Below are 20,899 nucleotides of genomic sequence, written 5' to 3'. Positions count from 1 at the left end.
AGAAGAAACAGACAGAATCACATAAACAATTAGAAGACATGTATCTTGAGCACAATTTATACTGCACTGCAGTTCACAAGCAATACCGTACATTCACGGAAGCACACCAAGCCAACAACACAAAAGATGAGGAAATACCCAGACAGGGCACAGAGTTTGTGGCAGCCAAAACTCTGCAGAGGCTACGGAGCATGACAGGACTTGGGTTAATCCATTCTTTAAGAGCAGAAGGCAGGCAGCAAGTTCATGCAGCAGGGAGAGGAAGGAGGAGGAAACATGGTCAAGCAATCAGAAAACACTAATTTGGGCATCATTGTTTGGCCTGACCTAGCATGAAAGGAGAGAGTTAGGACAAACAGCTTTAGAGGAAGTTAAAATAATGACATCAGAGACTTACCAGAGCAAAGGCTTACAACTTGGTAGAAACAAAAGGAAGGAACTAACTTTAGGAAAATTGCCAGGTTCCATCTCTGGGTTAGTTACAGGCAAAAGGAAAGCCAGGCCACACACACGACTGTAGTCTTTAGCATCTTTTAGACCTGGCCCTCACACTTAACTTAATTAAGGTTTTATGCTTAGCATGTAGAGGCTTGACTAGACCACTAGGTAACAACCCTAGCTAAGAAAGAGCTAGATTAAACATATGAAGATGGCACTGACAGGCTGCTTTCTAAAAACAGCAGTGACATTTCTACTTCAGCACTTATTTGTCATCAAGTGCTCAGACTTCAACCACTAAGAATAAGAATTATTTTGTTAACAGGAACATATTTTTGGCACAAGGACATTAAGGAGTTTTTGTCTTGGTGAAACACTCGGCATCTGTCAGCTCTAAATGAAACAACATTCACCTCTCCCAACCGCAGCAGAGTGGTGCACGCAGGACAGAAGAGCCTACCCCACTAGAAAGGAGGACACAGTTGTCCTCCCACAAGCATCAGCCCACATTCAACACCCCCCTTACGAAAAGAAGGTTAGCTGACTTACTGTTAACTGCGACCCATTCATTTAAGTCTTCACCCTCTGGAAGCATAACAGCCATCCGGAGGTTACCGCTTCCAAGTGTGGCTTCCGCATGTTTTAGCAGCTCGTACTGGTGAGACCCTTCTGGAATATTCTTCTTTGGTTTGAAGGTTTTGGAAGAGCGACTACCACTGCCAAAGGGAAAGGAAATATTTAGAGAACTTGTGGAAAGGGAAGGAAAAAAGAAAGGAGCGGACAAGTCACACGTAAGCACAGGATTAACATTAAATACTTTCCCCACTCCCATATTTTCATGTCGAAAAGGATATTTAAGAAAAACCTGATACAAAAGTAACAGGTGCTTTGACTTGCTGTTTTAAACAATTAAATTATTCTCCACTACCCTGTCTTCACATCTGCTTACCCTACCATTAAGCCAGCCGGACAACTGGGAACGCTCAGACTCGCTTCCCTCTCTCAGCAAATCGGATCATGGGCAAGATGAGACCAAAAACATTGCTTTCCCCATAATTTGGATGGCCACATATCAAGGATAGCAGCCCAGACAAATAGAAACCTTTACTCTGAACAGTCATGAAGCTTGTAAAGGTAATTAAATATACTATTTATTTAGCAGAAAAACCCATGTTCTTTTTCTAACACCCACCTTCATGAGACATGAAATGTCATCACGCCTGCACAACTGTAATAAGAAGGTAGGGACAGCCTGTTGGGACCCCTGTCTTTTCCAATCACGTACTATGTGTAAGTAGTTACTATTAATTCCTCAAAACCATGCTGCTGTTATTTAGGAAAGCATACTTTCTGCAGGCCTAGCTGATTCAGAATATTATCTTAGCTACCAACATAAAATAACTTTTCCAGTATCTAGTATTGTTTAGGAACTTAGTTTTTAAAACACAGTTGCTCAAAAATACAAGAATGCTTTAGCTGAAGACTGAATAAATTCCACTTTTTCCACAAACTTTCTATGCCATTTTCCCCTGGTTTCACAGCATACAGAGCTTTCAGTCCACCAGCTAGGCAAGAAATAAGGATGACAACTTTTACAACTTTCTTATAAATCATTTTCTTACCTATAACTTTGTTTGAAAAACATGGTCTGACTTAGAAAAACGTTTAGACATTTGAATTTTAAAAGACGGCAGTGAGCCTGGATGGCACATTAACCCCTAACATGTCAGAAACGTGATGTGTAAAATTAAATATTTGCAAATAAGCCAATATTTGTGAATGTTTTAGTGTATGAGCTGAGAAAAGACTTCTGTCAGAAAAGGAAAACTGAGCTCTGAATTCCAATGAAAGGAAGTGGAAAGATGTGAAATCCAAACAGCAGAATTTTCATTACAAATATTACCCAGCTCTCGTTTCCTTATATAAAAGACTTGGCCGATTTTTCACCATCTCTCTATAGGACCAAACAGAAGTTTTTATTAGTGGGGTGTAAGGGTTCTCCCCGGCTCACTAAATATTTCAACTGCTTGTTTAAACATGCGAGGGTTGTTGCTGATCTTTGGGGCAATGCTAGTGTAGCTACATGGTCACACAGAAGCACTCTAAGAAACTTAATTCCACATCTCATTTTCCCCACCATGCCACACTACAGCCATCACCAGAAAATTAACAAAGATGATCACTCATTTCTACAATCCTGAACACCAACGGCTCTAGCAGAGACACCAAAGAACACAAAAACTGTTCTTTCCAAAACATATAATAATGACAGGTGATAGAGAACATGTCATTTGCCAAGCGTATGACAAAATGGCCTAATGGTTCGTTAAGTCTCAGTTTAGACCTGAACAAGAGCAATGGAAGAAAAAAACATACTGAAGCTGGAGATAAATAATGAGTTCCCCTAATTCTTTTGGGCAAGTAACAACATCTTTGCAGGTACATCTTTGGGTATTGCACAGGTGCCACAAATCCGGCTGGTTAGAGATTTGCATGGTCCCAGTCCTACTCTGACTCTGCCTTGGTGCAAAGGAGCAGCAGCATCCTCCCCCTCCCATAGGCCTCTGGAGCCATCCTGTTTTCTAACCCTCGTGAAGAAGCACTTGGCTGGACTAACAGGGATCGCGGGATGATACAGTCGAACAGGCCACGTACGTTCACACAGACACCAGAACAATACTCATGCAGTCAGCTACTAAATGCAACTCAGAGCCTGAAGTAGGAAGAGAAAACATATGGCCCCCATATATTCTGTTACAGGACGCTTCTAGCGTGCACCCAGTCATTTGCATTTCACCCTAAGCAACGATACCAGACTCAAATCTTAAATAAAATAATTGCCTCCCAGTGGGAGAGAGAAGCTTTTGTGGCTCAGGGAGTTCCCTTCTCCTCCCACCCCTCCAGCCACCTGCACTTGTTGCCAGGCCAAGTTCAAACCAACTCTGAAGAAAAAGCAACTAAAAAAAAACCCAAAACCAAAAAAAACAACAACAAAAACACCCCAAATCTTTTAACTGACTACTTAAAGACCCAAGTTTTTCTCTCAAGAACGTAGCCACTTCATAGCCACCATGCCAACAGAGGGGGTAAAAACACAACTTAAAACACCTGGCAATTGCTTTGGTGTATGGCTGCATGGACAGGGCTGACGCAAGGTAACACTCACAACAACTGAAGAGCAAGAGAGACTGGTATCGTTACCTTTCCACGCACCAGCGTAAGCAGCAGGAAAACAGCACATGCTGAACACAAGCACAGCACTTCCTAACTTACTCACAAGATTTTGTTCTCGCTCCATCATAACTAGACGATGAGGGAAACCGACTCCTAATACTTTCATGAAAAGGAAACCAAAGGTTTCCACAGACTTGCCACCACCCCAAAGCTCAGGTCATTCATTCATCCTAAATGAGGAAGGAAAATAAGAGATTCCTTCCCTGCTCCCCCTGCTGCTTACATAGAATCCCCAGTTCCTAAAACTTAAGTCCTCCTTTCACCATGTTTCAAAACCTAAGGTACATCAGCTTCTCTTTCACAATACTGTCATTTTCATACAATGATGAAGACTGAAAACCTTAACTGCTGTTAAGTCTGGTGCAGCTGCTCGAGGCAAGATCTACAAGCTCATTATAGAGACTCCCCGAGCGTGATGAGAAAAGCTCCATCCAGACAGAGGGAGCACTTGCCAAGAGGATTCAGACCACGAAGGGCAGCACCCCATTTACAGCCTCAGCAGAAAATCTTTGTTCAGGCGAAGGAGATGGTAATAAAAACATATGAAGCAGTAACTGAAAAGGTTATGAAATAACTAAGCCAAGAAACTGTTTGGATTTCAGCAAAAAGGGTAAACCAACAGGAAGGATGAGGGTTCAAGAACAAGGCACAAGGAAAGCACGGTGAAGGAACTCCCTGAATTAAATAGTTTATTTTGAGAAAACTCTGGGTAGGAATTCACACCGTATCCACCCCAGATCGTGAGCTTGCCAGGTAACAAACCAAGCCACTGCAGATCTGTTGAACACCCAGCAGAGATCTCCTATGGTCAAGGAAGAAGAAAATGCACAACACACTGGCAAATCATTAGGTATCGCTGAATCCCCGCTACCCCCTTCCCAGAACCAGGGGCTTTCTTCCCATAAGCTGGCAAAAACTGTAAAAACAGAATACACAACAATTTGGTCTCATCAACTATTCTCAATAAGCCATTCCGTATTTGCCTCCACCACCTTTCTGATCGCCACTTCTCGAATTCAGCACAGCCATCCTAAGACAGCAGGAAATGGTCTCACGCGAAAGGCAGGCAGGCATCCAAAAGGAAAAGTAATTAGGATAAATGCAGGCTGCTAGTCGTCGCGTGCTATGGAAATATCTGCAATTTTGGCAATAGATTATCCGAATTCCAGGCACTTATGCAGTTCACCGTACGTAAAACCAGTTACAAATACAAACAGAAGTTCAGGGACTCAATAACCTAATACAGCTTTTCTAAGCCAAAACCCTTACAAAACACGTTTGCTCTTGGGAAGTCTAGTTGTAGATGTTACTGCAAACATTATTTTAACTACCTTATTAGTTCAGAAGCTCTCCTATTACTTAACCAAAAAACATCCTCACTTATTTATGCCTTAGCACCATCAGTTAACTAGCCCTTCAAATGGTTACTAAGTAAATCCTGCTTGCTCCCTAAACCCTGACCACAGCAGCATCTTATTCCTGCTATCCTACATTATGATTCCCAACACTGAGCTCAATGCATCTTAGCAAAACAAAACAAATTAATAATAAGGTTTTTTTCCTATTATGTCCACCTGTTACATGGGACATATTTAGAAAGTCTTCTTGTTCCAGGTCTATTTCCTCAACTCCTTGAGCATTCAGGGAAAAAAGTAACTTTAAAGAGTTCTGTCTGGTGGCCAACAACACGCACAATAATAGATGCCTCGATCAAGTATGACATTTCATTTTCACCCACATTCCATAATCAAGTTAGCTATATCTCTGAGCCGTTTCTCCCGAGATTTCAAAATGCTCCGAGCTGGAAGGCAGCACCTGCCTTTCTCCGTTAAGAGTCTCTGAACTCTCCTTCAGTTTCGAAACATCACATTAATGCAGAAGTGAAAGGGAACAGAAAAACCCCCAGGAATGCCACACTGAAGATCCCATTTTCCTTGGATACAAAAAGGTCATGAAATGGGGAACACGTTGCATCATCCCCACTATTTGTCACAACCAATTTCTAGTCTTCCAAGAAGAACTGACTTCTCAAAAAATCCTTGCAATTCCAAGGATGTTTTGCTCCCTTCACTCCCACATCCAACATTTCTAGCAAATTATACCCTTCTATTTTTATAGTTAAGTACAGCTACAGCAGCGCCGGATGCCGTTCGACCTAGCACTAAATCAGGAGACATGTTTAAAGCGATTGACTCGCTGAGTAGGGATGAGCCTGGAAGCCTTGGCTAGGAAGCCACACCTCCAAGCCACAAGAAGCGCTTCCCACTGTCACAAGCCCACACGCCGCTTGGCCTCACAAAGACGTCACAACTTGCTTGTAAGCAAGAACACAAAATTTCCTCCAAAGCTATAATTTTATCTAGTCATCTGCTGACAGGGAGGATTTTTAATGATGCGGATTTTGCAGGCTGTTCTGTCTTAGGTTAGCAAGATGATGTTTCCAGAAGAAAGGAAACTTTTCAGGCGTCCTGCTTACACCACACTTACCAAGCTGCCTCAACAGCCCACTTCAGCTTCAAAGGCAGTGCTGTCAGATCTTTTACAATCAAAGCAGATAAATATCCAGCATAAACTCTTGATGCACTTCTTGTTAACTGCAGGAAAGGAGCCACCTAAACCTTCACACTCCTAAGAGAAGCACTTTGGCTGGCCTGGCTTAGACCTCCTCACACCCAACTATTTGCGCACTGGAGTCTTTCAATGGAGCTCTTTATCTATTTCCATGAAGTCTGCTGCATATCCAGGGAAACTTGAATTAAAACAGAAAAGTTTAGGCTCCTTATGCATGGAACTTCAGACTTCACAGCTTGTTCTTACCACAGAACTAACCTCAAGCTCTTACCTACTGTTGTGTCTAACACGGCTCAAACTGACAAGCAAAAAACCTTGCCCTGAATCTAGCGTGCTTCACAAGCAAACGTATGGGTGCAGATCGAAGCCCAAATCCTGCCTCTACCCAGGCTGTCAACCTATCCATTTTGCAGCAGCACCACAACCTAAACCACTGAAATACTGACAGTGCTCCAGAGCCGTCCTCAAATTCCTCTGGAGTGAAAAAAACCAGACCAAGTTATCCCATAATTCACGAACAATTCATTACAGCATCTTAAACTAATGCAGTACTTATAAAATATGCAATTACTACACCATTGGCAAAATGGAAGAAAGAAGAGGAGACGTCACCCTGGAGAAGATGTGAGAATCTGAAAACCTTTTTTTTCCCCTGCACACCTACTTGCACATCACATACCAAACGGACGTGTTTTACAAGAAATTAAAATTATTTTAAAATATCACAAGCATTCAACTTGCATGGAAAGCATAGAGAGCACTGCTCCTCCAATCTGTTTCAGGCTGCCTGTAGGCTCAAGAACATAGTGCTGCAATTACCATAAATCATTTCATACAGGGCTCATCAGTGGACTGTTTTATCAAACACTGGAAAGGACAGAAACCTGCCCTGGGGAAAAATAAATAGAGAACACTGCAGTGGCACCATTTTCGGGATACCCCTGCCACATATATTCTGATAACTGATATATAATGCTGAAGCCATGGGTTTTATTTCTTTCTTTCCTTGGGGGAACATGCGAGTAACTCCTTCTGCAAGCAGAGCTATCCCCCTCAGTGTCTCCCAACAGCGTTCACCACCACGGTCCAACCGAAATAAGCCCTTCAAAATACCTGGAAGTGCTCGAGAGATTCTGAAAAAGCCGAACTCAAGACAGTACACAGAACATTTACCTGGGGCAAGGAAACTTTTCATATTTCAACTCCTGCTTTTTCATCTTGAAAGGCCTTTGCAAGCATTAATTAATTCTCACAAAGTACCTTTGAAGTAGGCATCCTTAGCGTCTTGTTAGACACAGGGAAACTGAGGCAGCGACTCATTGCCAAAGGCCAACAAGTAAATTTATCAGAGAAGTCCCCAATCTTAGTTTTGTACCTCCTTGCCTCCTTTCTCCTGCTGCACCTCTTTTTAAACCCCGATGCAGAAACACTGTAAGGGGAGAACCAAATTCCAGAAAAGCAAACATTTCAAGCCTTCAAACAATAATATGGGGCTTCAAATTATAAAATCCTGCTAAGAATACACACACCAAAGTCCCATCACGCTAGTTTCCAATAGCCAATATGTCAACATAGAAACTAAAATAAAAGCTCAAGCTACTTTTTGGAAATCAAATCAATAGTTGCAGCATTTAAACACATTTTCCCCGTGACAATCACAGCATCAGAAGGACAGCAGGTAAAATTACGTTGTACGTGTTCAAAATCTGCACTGACAAGATTTAACTTGAGCATTTCTATTCATAAAACTGAGTAGTCACAACATTCCTCTTCTGAAGAGAGACGCTGTGCGAGCCAGGCATTACTTTCTTCAGCTCTTACAATACCAAAAAGTCAATTATTTTCCAGTCAAATTCCCACTCATTAAAATAAGCCTGTCTCAGTCAGTTCACTTCAATTTGGAAGTAACAAATCCAATGTAACAATTCAGGAAGCAAGCATTCCACAACCTCGTGTTCCTTTGACGTACCACCGTGCAGCAGGTCTTAAGACAAATAAAGTAACCACCACTTTCGGACAGAGAAACACGGCCAAGGAAGCTTCAAACCCAGCTCAGAGGTTACAGGTGCAATGGCCCAGGGAAATGAGCGCTTCTGCCAGGCTCTGGGGCAGGATGAGAAACCCCAGAGCCCAGCTATTCAAGAGCTATAGACAATTTTGCAAATGCTGTTCTACTCCCCATTATTACTCCCCATGAAGATGACTATGAGACCCCTTGAACAGAGCGGGCTAATGGTTTGAAATGAGACATGGCGCGGTCAGCCCAGCCAACTCGAATTCAGAAGACTGAAGTGCGCCGGGACAGTACCATACTGGGTTACCACTCAACATTAAGAGGTATTTGAAGGCTGTTCAACACAGTCCGAGACTTAAAAGCCAGCAACCATACCGGTAAGCAGAGACTCTAAGTGCCCAAGCTGATAGCTCTCACCCTGAAAAATGTCCCTCTGTGTAAAAGTTTCAGATACAGTCACTGTATTACTCTGAACACTAATAAAGGCAACATGTTTCTAAAGAGCACTCGCATCTAACAAAAACAACTTCCACAAACATTAAGCTGTAAAAAGTGTAATGCTCTTCACATGGAGGGAAACACAGACTCTGCCAAGATCACTAAGCAAATCAAAGCAGCCCGTCTGGGAAAGAGTTAAGAGCTGCCAACTCTTTATACAATATAGCTGCTCTCCCAAAAGGTAAGGCAGTGGTTAGAAAGCAATTCCGGGTCCAGGGTTTTTGTTTTGCTTTGTTTCTTTGTTGTTTTTGGTTGGTTGGTTTTTTTAAGGAAGAATCAGTTGCACTGGCTTGAAAAGTTTCCAGAGACATGTATTCTGTTTCTATAGGAATGACCATGTTGTTTATTGTTTATACACTCTATTGTAGGAAACAGTAACTGAAAATACTTAGATCAATGGCACATAGCTGAAGTTTCCCCGTGTACCTGGTATAAGAATAACCTACACTGTCTACTACACCTAGAATAAGTCACTGAAATGAGAAATATCGAAGTTAAAAATGGTGCAAGTAAGGGTGCCTAAGAAGTGATTCTTCCCAAAGCTAACACTGCACTTGGTAACCGAGAAGCCTCCACTTTATAAGGAATGTCTTTGTGGGATTAACTCACCTATTGCCTGCCCAAGCCACAGCCAGTTGCCAAGGCTACAAACGACCGGTGCCATGCTTTATAACCCAAGGAGTCAGAGCCAAGTCACTCCTTTCCAGACTTCGGCACGCTCCTTCTGCAGCACTGTTGTTAGGAAAGCTGCGTGGAGCACCTTCAGGAATAAGTACTCGATTCTACCAAAGTAACAATTAGGCTTCCAGACATTTCTGTGCAAACCCATCCCCGTCATATTGCCACGGTGACTCCTGCTCGCTCCAAACCCACATCGCTTCCTACGCTAAACTGTCCAAGCTGCCCGCAGCAGCCGCTTCCCCGCAGATCTCTGTGGCGGTTTTTCTCCCAAAAGCCCCAGGTCCTTGAGCTTAGCAGCTTAACAACAAATTCAGATTTAAAAATAAATAAATCAATCCCAAGGTAGCAGATACAAAACACAACTTTCCACAAAAGGCAGGGGGTCCTTTCAGAAGGGAAAGGAAGGAAAAAGCTTAGTTTCAAGCACCATTTTTTTAATTATTGAACACCGTGTTTAAAAAAAAAGCCACCAGCAGACATGAATCAAAAAACTGCCTCATGTAAAAAAAAAAAAAAAAAAAAAAAGGTATCACAGACTGTGGGAATTTAAAACAATGTCCCTATCTTTCAGCACACGGAATTGACAACGATGGCAATACAACACAGGTTATTCCCAAAAGAAGAGCTTCTTCAGATGCCTGGAAACGGAATAAATACAAATCCAGACAAAACCCCCAATTCCACTTTTTTCTTTCCAGCGAAACACCGTTATCCATCCTTCCTCATTCCACCCTTTTTCTTTGCGACACCATGAAGTTCAATTTTCTGTAGGCTCTTCAACCTGAACAGGCTTCTCCAGGGGTATAGCGACCGTTATCATTATCAGCCATTTGAAATAGTGCCACCTTCTACCAAAGTACTGACAGCAAAACAAGTATTTTTACGAGGTTTTTAATTCCCTACCCATCAAGGTGGGGACTAAAATCTGGCTTCCCCTTCTGGGAAAAATAGGAGCCTTCATAGATTGAAGTTCCACACAGGATGGTATGAGAAGAGGCAGATGAAAAAGTCCTCATCTCATCAACAGCTCTTAAAAAATACAGGTATCATTATACACAAGACTATACACGTTAAAAGAGCAGAAGTTTATCAGATGATTCACATCCAGTGAGGAGAAAGTTGTTTAAGGTAGCCTTAAGGAATGGTTTTGCTTTTGCTTGTCCCAGCCATCACCACCCAGTGTTGAAAGCTGTCATAACACGTACATGTCCACATTCTTAAAATACCTTTTTTCTTCTATAACATACACATTTTAGAGTCAGTGAAATCAAGCAAATGCGGGATTCGTCCAGCCTAAGTCAGATGCTCTTACGTGCACCAGAACACAGCTGAAGACAAGCTTTCGCTGGCTGAGCTGTGACTACGGGACAGGCAACTGGCCCTTGGCAACTGCCCATTTACCTCTTCCCTCTGACGCGTGCCCTCGCTTGCCCTGCAGCAGCACGCTTGCTGCCAAATCCACAGAGATGTTAGGTGGCCACAGACCGTTTTCCAGCCGACCCAGGCACCTACGCTTCTCCGCATCTCTCCGCCTCCGTTTTTCCGTCTGCGAGCTCAGAATGTGCCTGTAAACAAGGGGGAGGTGTTATGCTACAACCCTCATGTCTACGACAGCCCCACCCATGTAGGTGGCAATGGTGTTCCTGCTGTTTACCCAGTTGGATGCAACCCTTCTCCCAAGTAATCACAACTCCTAATGCAAGGAACAAGCAAGTGTCCAGAACACCATCCCGTAACCAGGAAATCACCGTCACTTTGCTATGCTCACACATAACATTAATTCCCTTGTTTCATTTACAACATGTTCATGTAATACACTTCCCTCTCCTGGAAAATCCTCAAAATAAACAAAGCAAGTCGCAGTTGCCCTCAGTGGATACTACCAGAGCTCTGTCTGTGCGCTCAAAAACACAATTAAACTAACTCCCAGAGCGGCAAACAGTTGCGGAAGTGACTCAACTTCTCGAGCGTCGTCCTCTGCAGGCCTAACAGCAGCGCTGGGCAATGCAACGAGAGGGACAGGCCAGAGACACAAACAGAAGCATACAGGAGTACCCATCAGAGAAAAAGTTAGATGGAAAAGGAAAGAAGTACACAGTCAGCCCAGCATGCCCTACCGACTTGCAGAGACAAGCAGGCAGACATGCAGACAGCAGAGGAGTGGGAACACGTCCGTGGTATAACATCTGCAGCCTCCCGAAAGGCTCGCTCCCCATGTTTTATCAATGTCACTGCATTGCTGCTCCCAAGTTTCTCCACAGACTTGGTCAAGAGCTTTAAGACCACCAAACATCACTTGAAACAAGTTTTCACTCCAATCTGCAAGAAAGAGGCTTTTAGCAGAGACCCAAGTATCTCCGCATGTTCTCCTCTGACATCCAATTGAAATCCTGTTACATGAGAGGAATCAAGGTTATCCAGAATGTTTTGCTGCGCGCTCCCAGGTATCCACTGACTACCTTGAGGCAAACGCAACGCTGTCTTCATTCACAAAATTTCTGTCTTATTACAAACAGAAGTTAGATTTTTAAGAAAGCTGAGGACTGCTCTTGGCTGTTTTGTTGGGTTCTTTCAATCAGATCCAGGTTCCTCGACTATTTTAATACTAACATTTACTGTGTACATACACACACGCACCATGGAACTGTAGGACATAATCAAAACCAGATTTATTTCTGCAGATTCTAATATCCTGATATTCATGTCCGACTTGTTTAAAAGAGCAGGCTACTAGCAGCTTAGAAGGTGGTAAACACAAAGTATTCCTTCCTCTCCAACTGCTCTGTTTTTCTCCCATGGACCACTGAGATGGAGTTCAGTATCTTTACCGTTTCAGTCACTAATTAAGCTCTCTGCAAACTGAAGAGCACTATTTTCTCACTCATGTTCCCCTCTTTTCTCAGGAAACCCTTATTTCTGTCAATTAGCATCAGCTCACTTAAAAGGGAAGGCACAGCATGAATTCAAACGGAAGTTAGAACTTCACCCAGTTATGCTTCAAAGTTTTGTTTCCACGACGGCTCAAACCTCAGTTTACTGCATGGATGTACTGCATGGATGTACCTAATAAATCCTTCAGTAGACGTAACTACACTTCTTTTGTAAAACCTACCCTTTCCCATACATAAAATTTGGCACTAAAAAGCCATTTGAACACTTATTTCTGCTGTACATGAGTGTATGGCACATTTTCCTTTGAAGAAAGAGGACTCAATGAAGCTGTAAATAGTAGCCTACTGAAAGAAGCTGAAAGGTTGCTGAAAAGGATGCTGCACGTGCCCTGCAGCGAGGACAGCTGTAGGAGAACTCCTGCCACAGAGAATGCGGTTCTGCCCAGTGGCAAGCAAATTCAGAAACAACAAAGCCAAATGACTGTGATGGAAGATTATGTAACATTTGCTAAGAGGAGTATACCTACACGCTCCATACCCATCGAAACCTGCAGAAAGACTCAACGCTGTGAAGTCTGCAGTCCAAACTGTCTCAGATGGTCTCCCTCTAATTCGTTGTATGCATAATGAAGACACAGACACAAAAGCAAATGCAGCAAGAAGAACACTTGCGTATTTTTGAGAAGTTCTTAAAATCTGTCACTCGGCTGTTTCCAAGAAGATGTAATGTTCTAAAGGAAAACAATTACACAGCGGGAAAATGCTTGGTAACACATGTGGGAGTGAGGATGACACAGCACATGTTATGCAGACGCATAGAAACATGAAAAGCAGTATTAGACAACTCAAACGTCATGCAGAACATAAAGGAACAGAACAATGTGGGGTTTTTTTAAGAGGAAAGCAGTACCATTCAAGTCCTGGCCTGGCAGTCAAAGCAAGTACCAACAAGAGAGGGAAACAAATCAACCCCAGAGTATGAGCATCCACAGATGATCAGCAACCAAAACTAGAAAATACCATTACAGATGCAACTAAGCAAATCATAAAAGAAATATAAGGAAATACATAAAGCTTCAAGTCCGAGTTATTTCTTTCTATAACACATCTGATTGTGTGTAAAGAAAAGATACCGGAAACATTAAGAAAGAAAGGTTTACTAAACCATTTAAGTAGGCATGAAGGAGTTCAAGATCTTTCAACAAGTAACTGAAAATATCATCAAGTGGCCTGGAGAGCTCCAGCTTGCCTCGGGCAGCCCTGCACATTGCCAGTCCCATACAGCCTCATCCGGCCCGTGGGGCAGGAGGAAAGGGGGAACGTGTCAAATAAACAAAGCAGGTGATTAACAGTATTTGTCTACCTACAATTTCTCTGCTGTAGTACTTCATCTATTTAATAAAACAAGGATAAAAGTGTCCCCCACAAAAGGTATACGCTACTTTCCATCGCAAGCTGTTCTTCCTGCTACAGAGATATCCTTATATTCAGCTAAATGCTCTTTATGTCTTTACATTACTAATGCCCTCTGCATCCAAAACCCTATCTGCTGGTAACAGTCACACCCTTTAAATACACTTAAAGTAGGAAGCAGAGCTTTTCAGAAAGCGATCTACAAGCCGCTGAGGATGACAAATTGCAGCAATAAAAGCTTGGCTCTAGTATCAAATTAGATCCTTACTTATACACCAAATATAGTGCTTGGAGAACATGCCTCAGAACATGGATCGTTTCCCAAAATGCTGATCAGCGCTTTTGAAAACCAATGCTTTATGAATGACTAAAGCAAATCTAATCATACAGCCTAAGAAATCACAGCAGGGCATTTACAAATAAAAAAAAAAAAAAAGACTAAACAGTTTAAGACAGTCTTCAATCCTTTTAAACACAATAAAAAGAACAATCTGTTAATGTGTTTAGGGAAAAGGCAAAGTTAAATAAGGATAGACTAAACTAAATGTTAATGGGAGAGGAGTCGCTTTATCACTTTATAAAAGGCTGTCTTTTATTGTAAACCCCACGCAGAACGGGCTGATGAGATGAACGTGGCAAATGAGAAATACTCGGCAACTTCCCAACAGAAAGCCTCAAAGCACGTATGTAAGATGACACTTACACGTTGACTAATAGGTAAAAGGGGGTCTGAATTCGGTAAGTAACAGAGCAATCATTAGAGGCAAGAAATAACACAGAGAACAACAGGAAGAAGTAGTGGACAGGAGGCAGTAATGAATAATCTAACAGCTTTCCAAAAATACACTGCATTATCTCATCACCAAGTGTTTCTTACACATCCCCCGTATTTAATACCATCTTGTATGTGCTGTGGGTAACTACCTTCAGTAAAATTTGCTTGTATCTTGCTAAGCATCACATCAGGAAAATCCACCTGTCTGAAGCATCTGAGGGGGAACAATAGCTCCTACATACACAAGAGAACATTTCTTTAGAAATTATTTAAGCTTGTGCATTTGACAGTTGAGTCCACAGTCAGTTTAACTGTTCTATGGTGAATTTAAATATACAGATTTTTGCTCTTTTCCACTCACACTGCAGCAAGAAATTTTAAGAAGAGCTGTCAATCACAGAAGTTAATAATAGGACATTAGAGACACTTCATTTTTTGTAAAAGTTACACTTCAGCATTAGAAAAAAACACTATTTTGTTGCCACCAAGTATGACAAATAAAAGACATAGTAATGCCATTTTGATTCCTGGATCTAGAACACTCAGCAATTCCCTAAAACAATTACTCCATTCAAGCAAAGCCAGGACTGTGCTACTGAAGTTGGTAAAAACACAATTAAAATACCAGCTAGCAAAACAAAACATGAGTTACTTTATTAAGGTCAACATAGGCAAGCCACCCAATCATTATTTGGGTTGAAATTATTTCTATATAAAAAATCAGATGTCTCAATTTTTAGCAGACAAGGAATTTACCAAAGCTTACTCAAGCTCATTTATTCTCTTAGACATAAAGAAAGGAATCAGACTTGTGGTAAAGACAACAAATCCAGGCATTACGAGTTCTTATCTGCAAGATGATGTTCTTCACTGAGGAAGGCATTACGATTCTGTATGTCAGGAGTGCTCATATCTCTAGGACACGAGCAATTCACTCTAGACATGAGCTACCAAATTTAAAGATGAAGTGCAACGACAGACAACCAAAAAACCCAAGTATGGGGAAAAGAAGCAAACTTAAACTAAAACTCAACTGAAATATGGGTAGGATCACAGGAGGTATATAAGAATAACAAAAGGAATGGACTCCTGCCAAGGAACTGCTGTGAAGTGGAGAAGGAAGAGAGGAGAGGGTGAACAAGACAGAAGTGTCTTCACAAAAAAAACACCAGAAGGGAAGTTGGGACAAGAAGCTAAGGTCGCAGTTGGATTTCAAGATGAATGGGAAAAGACAGAACAAAGGAAGAAAGACCATTTACATTTGCAAGTTACATCAGAGCGACCAAAGTCAATGTTCTGTAGGGTAGGGCCTAAACGGACCAAAAAGCTGCACCTTATCCTTAGCTTTCTCCTGAAGAAAAACAGAAAAAATGCAAGAGAAGAATGAATGCATTCACTTCCAAGTACCGTTTTTCAAAGTTTCAAAATACATTTGCAAGGAAAAAAAATACTGTTACCTTCGCCAATTCAGTGGGGGACTGTCTTTTTATTAACACAAAATTTCCATCTCATACGCATTAATTTACTGTCTGCTGAGTCAGGCTACATATTTTAAATGGGAAGCAAAGACTTGAATTAAACCTAACACATCTGGCATGCACAACACATTTTACCACACTGCACAAAACCGGTTATTAGGTCCTGGGAGGCATACAGCTACTAAGCTAACTAAGAAATAAGAAGTCATTTCAAGCTTATTATCAAAGAACCAATTTAGGCTGCATGGATACATGCCTCTCCAGACAACCCATCTCCAGGCTCTCATTCCCTTCTTTCAAATCCCTTCCCCAAAATACTGACCCAGGCAACAGTGCCCTGGGAAAGCATCTGACAGATCCACATGCAGACTCACCACCACGCTGGCTCTGGAAAATTAGTTGAAAAATTATAAAATGAATGTTGTGGCTACTTTTTATGATCTACTTTATAATGATCCAGAAGAGCTGCACACACACAGTTTTAGATCGTGTAGTCAGAACATACTCTAACTCTGGAGGAAATTTATAGCACCCTGCTCAAGTTTAACATAGTGTATTTCCTTCCAGAAGAGGTAAATGCAGCAGGTGTCTTCCTCTAGAAGAGAGCCCCCTGAAACTTAAAGAAAAATAATTTTCTTGCCCTTAGTTGTCTCGCAGAGACTCCAAAAAGGACTTTTGCAGTTTTTCCTCCCAAACGCTTTCAGCGTCATTCACCTACATTGACCTTCCTACAGCACAGCATGGTCCTTCACACCAGTACAAATACGTCCATCACCACCTCTCTTTGGTAACATTCCCATGTCATGCAGCAGGTGAAGTTACAACACTGACAGCCAGCATTACACTAGTGCCACAGAAGTGCTGTGGAAGGGAAAGGGAAGGAAAAGCCACGTTTAAAAAAGCAACACACACAGAGATGACAAAGCAAAGCACTGGATCCTGATAATCCCATGTCATGAAATTTACAGGCTAGAAAACTGTTTAAAAGCCTGTGAAAAGCAATTAAGTTCTATTCAGTTATAGCAAAACACAGATTCTACAGCATTTGAATATACAACCCACAATCTCCCTCTTTGTGTACTTTAAAAAAAAAAAAAAGACAAAAACCAAACAGCAAGTTCATTGTAGCTCAACTCTAATAGGAAGTGGCTTAGTTTACAAATGCTAAAAGCGTCGCAAAGCATATCCTGTGGTTTAGGTTGATTTGTGGGTCAAAGCCTTATTGATAGCTTTGGAAGCAATATCTTTCTTATTGTTTACTATGGAAGCCTTAAAGTGGCATAATTAGATGTAGCTATTTACTTCTCTAAGAAAAACAAGCAGCTTAATTCTGTCAGCCTTGGGCACAAAAACACATTACCACACTTGCAACTCTTAAGCCACCCCTCGCGGGACAAATGCTTCTAATATTTTATCCTTTTTCAAACAAGATTAAAAAAGACTACGTGTCTCTCAGGACACGTACAGCCTGAGATGTAACCGTGACACCTGGGCTGTACTTACCATGGTTGTCTGTTGCCATGAAGAGGTCCTAAATCTAAAGACTTGACAGAAAAATTATCAAATGCTTTTCAAGATTAAAAACCAAGCCACTTTACACGTGCACAAACTCTCCCCTGAAAGCGATCCCGATTCCACCACTTTTCTCCTCTGACAAATGTAAATAGCTAATTGCATAGGCTCACTTACATTGCAAACACAAAGAGAGAAGGACAAACAAGGGAAAACAATTGTGGCATAAAAGCAAACAATTAGGAAGCAATTAAGACCGGACATCACTGCGATGTAGTAAACACAACTTTCGCATTGAACAACGCCTTGCTTCGTATGGTTGGTTTTGGGTTTTTTTTCGATTCCAAACTAATGCTTCTATACTGAGAAGGAAGCATCCAAGAACATTTAAAAGTGCCAATCGCTCACTTCATCAACTACATGTTCCCCAAAACAGAGTATTAGCGGCAAAAGTTTTTTTTCAAATGCAGTTCCAAGCTCAGACATCTTACAGCCTGAACTGGTCTGCACAACTCTGTTATTTCAAGGCAGACTCGTTCTTTCTGCAATAAAAGCCAAGCGCAGCGTAAACTCAGCTTCGCAGCCCTCGACCTCCAACCTTCCCGATAAGGCAGCAGCACGCATGCATTGCTGGCTACAATTTATTTCCATTTCATCGTACGCAAATTTGATGAGCTACTTTTTAAAAGTGTACGCTAGTTCACCACGACAAGCAGACAGTTCATCAAACTCATCAAGAAGGAGTAAAGTCACCAACAGGGGAACGGCAAGAACTCAACTACCTACGCAAGGTAGTAACGCGCGCACCCGGCCGAATGAAGTTTGGAGGACGGGGCTGGCGACACAGCTAAGCTTACTCGATTGCCAGCTTGCACAGAAAAGGGAAGAAGCCTCCTCCCTGTCTTTTGCCATGACCAGACACTCCTGCTGCTTCCATTGTTCCGACACCATCCCTCATGTCACTACACAATGACACCAAGTAACTAAATCAGCGAAACACTAATCCCACCAAAAAGGAATTAATAGTTTTCTGCTGGTTTAGCTTCTTCAACCAGCTCATTAGAAGGATGAGAAACGTCTCAGTGAGCTTAACCCTATCAGCAAACTGCACCCTAACAAACTGTTTTGGGGTCTTCAGGGAAGATAAACGAGGAGGGAAGCAGAGCAACAAGCACTTTAAAAGGCCTTTTTCAAGAGACTTCAAGAATGGTAAAATGAATTGTCTCACAAGCAGCACAAGGGGCAACACGAACACCCCTGTCTTAGTTCTTCACTGCCGTGGTTTCTGGAAGCTTTCTGTTCCTTGGTGCTCCCTTCCTCGAAAGCGAGGCCAGCTGCCAGCCAAGGGGCAAATCTTCTGACAGCAGGCATTTCCAAACAGGAATTAAACACAGAGTTAGCACCACAAGTGAAGTGACATGCTTCAGCAACATTAAACACAAATTTGAAGTAAAAGCATATATTTCTACAGCCAATAATGCAATGAGTCATAGAATCATTTAGGTTGGAAAAGACCTTAAGATCATTGAGTCCAATCGTTAACCTAACACTACCGATGAAAGCTATCAGCAGCTAAAAAAAAAAAAAAAAAAAAAAGAAGAGAGAGAAAGAGAGAGGAAAAAAGTTTTACTTTCTGTGCAGTTTGTTGTCAGAGCTGATTCCATATAAACTCTACCTCTAAGGAAACCTTCTGTTTTCCTCAAAACTACTGTTACCAAGACTTAAAAAAAAAAAAAAAAAATCTTTTAGAAAGTGGCAATAATTTTGCAGTTCTCTCTTCAATTTACTCACAGGCAAACTCAAGAGGCTTTTCATCTCCGGTACTTTTAAAAAAAAAAAAAAAAAAGAACACATCACTAATGGTACTGGTTAAACAACAGATTTTGCAGTAAGGTAACACATTCACACATCGAGAGCCTCTGCTCTAGGAACACAGCCTGCACAGTAACATTACACTAATCAAGCTAAAACTGAAGAAAAACAGTACGTTAAAATACAGGGAGAAAAACACCTGAATGTTCGACAAGCATGTATTTCCCATTTCTAACAGCTTGTAAATGCCTACATGTTGATTTTCAACTACTGAAATTCCAGTTTAGAAGTGTCTAACAGTCTTCTGTGGGAGTCCTTGATAAAGAGGAGATAAATGCCACATCTCCAACTTTTAACTGCAGAGGAGCACTCACGAAGCACTCGCTTGCTCTCCAGATACAGTAAACTGAAGAACACTGCCCACCTTAAAACAGCTTTCATTTGATAAGTAGCAGCAACTCAGCATCTAGGAAAGCTGAGGAAGGGGAGACAACGAAGAGCCATGATGTTCTTCAAGAGCAGGAGCAGAATGGGAAATCAGGAAGGCCACAATGCTTGTCAATCTGGAAGCAAACACACCAGCTCTGATTTGGTATTACTCCGCAAGGGATCTAAGTAAAAAAAGTGATGTCCCACTGCACCTTCTGCACATACGCACACAAACTATGCTTTTTATTAAATTTGGAGAAAATAAAAATTAACCCTTGCACACCATCAGAAGAAGCTGCTAGGCTCCACTGCGCTGTATAACAAGACAGAGAAGGAAGAGCACGTCTTTCCCCCAGTTTGGTTTACAAGTTAACTTTGCCTTGATTCATAAACATATGCACCCCAAACAACAGCTACCCATCCTCACCCTTACTTGCTGTTTCCATCAGCTCCTAGTCTTTCAAAGTCTCATCAGTTATGACCACTTATGTGAATCTAATTTTAAAGAACTATATGCTGGAATTTTCTGAGAGGGATTTGCTAATACATAGATGGTTTGGGTTTTTTTAAGAAAAGACCATTTCACAACTTCGATAACAAAACTGAATCTTTTCCTTTTAAAAATAAATGGTTTTCATCTAGCTTCTTTTTTATGTAAGTTTTGCCAGCGTAGGATAACACAAGCATGTTACCATATGGCACGCCTACCAGAACTATCTTTAATTTTTTTCCTTGGAGATGTAAGCTAAAGTACCTGCAACTATGCTGTAATTTCCTTTTAGAGAGAACTTATCAAGCTGAATTTTCTTGGAACTGAAGATATTTTCTAGTCCAATTCCCTTTTTTTTTTTCCCCCCCAAGATTCAGCAAAATCTTTTTTCAATATTTTTTTTAAAGATTCAGCATAACCTATTCAACCATTGGAGAGGTTTATAAAGTCTTTTCAGAAGGGACGAAACAGATCAGAAAGAGAAAATAGTGGCGCTGAAAATAACAATTGCTGTCAAAACCGAGTTGTATTAATTCAGTGACTCGTCTCACAAGAGTCTTTTTATAACGTTACCCATACCGAGAGAAGACAATGGTTTCCCTTGATTCCCCCCCCCCCCATATAGCTTTATGTGTCACTGGCCCTAGCAACAGCGAAGAATAG

General features: G+C 41.6%; 1 protein-coding gene across 2 annotated transcripts in view; it reads right to left on the bottom strand.

Annotated features, from left to right (window-relative positions):
- The window catches only part of MOB1B (MOB kinase activator 1B), a 44,200-nt gene that overhangs the window by 20,423 nt on the left and 2,878 nt on the right, over positions 1-20,899 (bottom strand). For both annotated transcript variants that reach the window (XM_072862895.1, XM_072862896.1), the window contains exon 2: positions 988-1,154. In XM_072862895.1, the coding sequence (XP_072718996.1) occupies positions 988-1,154 (167 nt within the window). The remainder of the gene's footprint in view (positions 1-987; positions 1,155-20,899) is intronic.

This window comes from Ciconia boyciana, chromosome 5, assembly GCF_034638445.1.
Source record: "Ciconia boyciana chromosome 5, ASM3463844v1, whole genome shotgun sequence".
In the NCBI taxonomy this organism is placed as follows: domain Eukaryota; kingdom Metazoa; phylum Chordata; class Aves; order Ciconiiformes; family Ciconiidae; genus Ciconia; species Ciconia boyciana.
The sequence above is the reverse complement of the archived record's forward strand: the minus strand, read 5'-3'. Positions and strand labels throughout refer to the sequence as shown.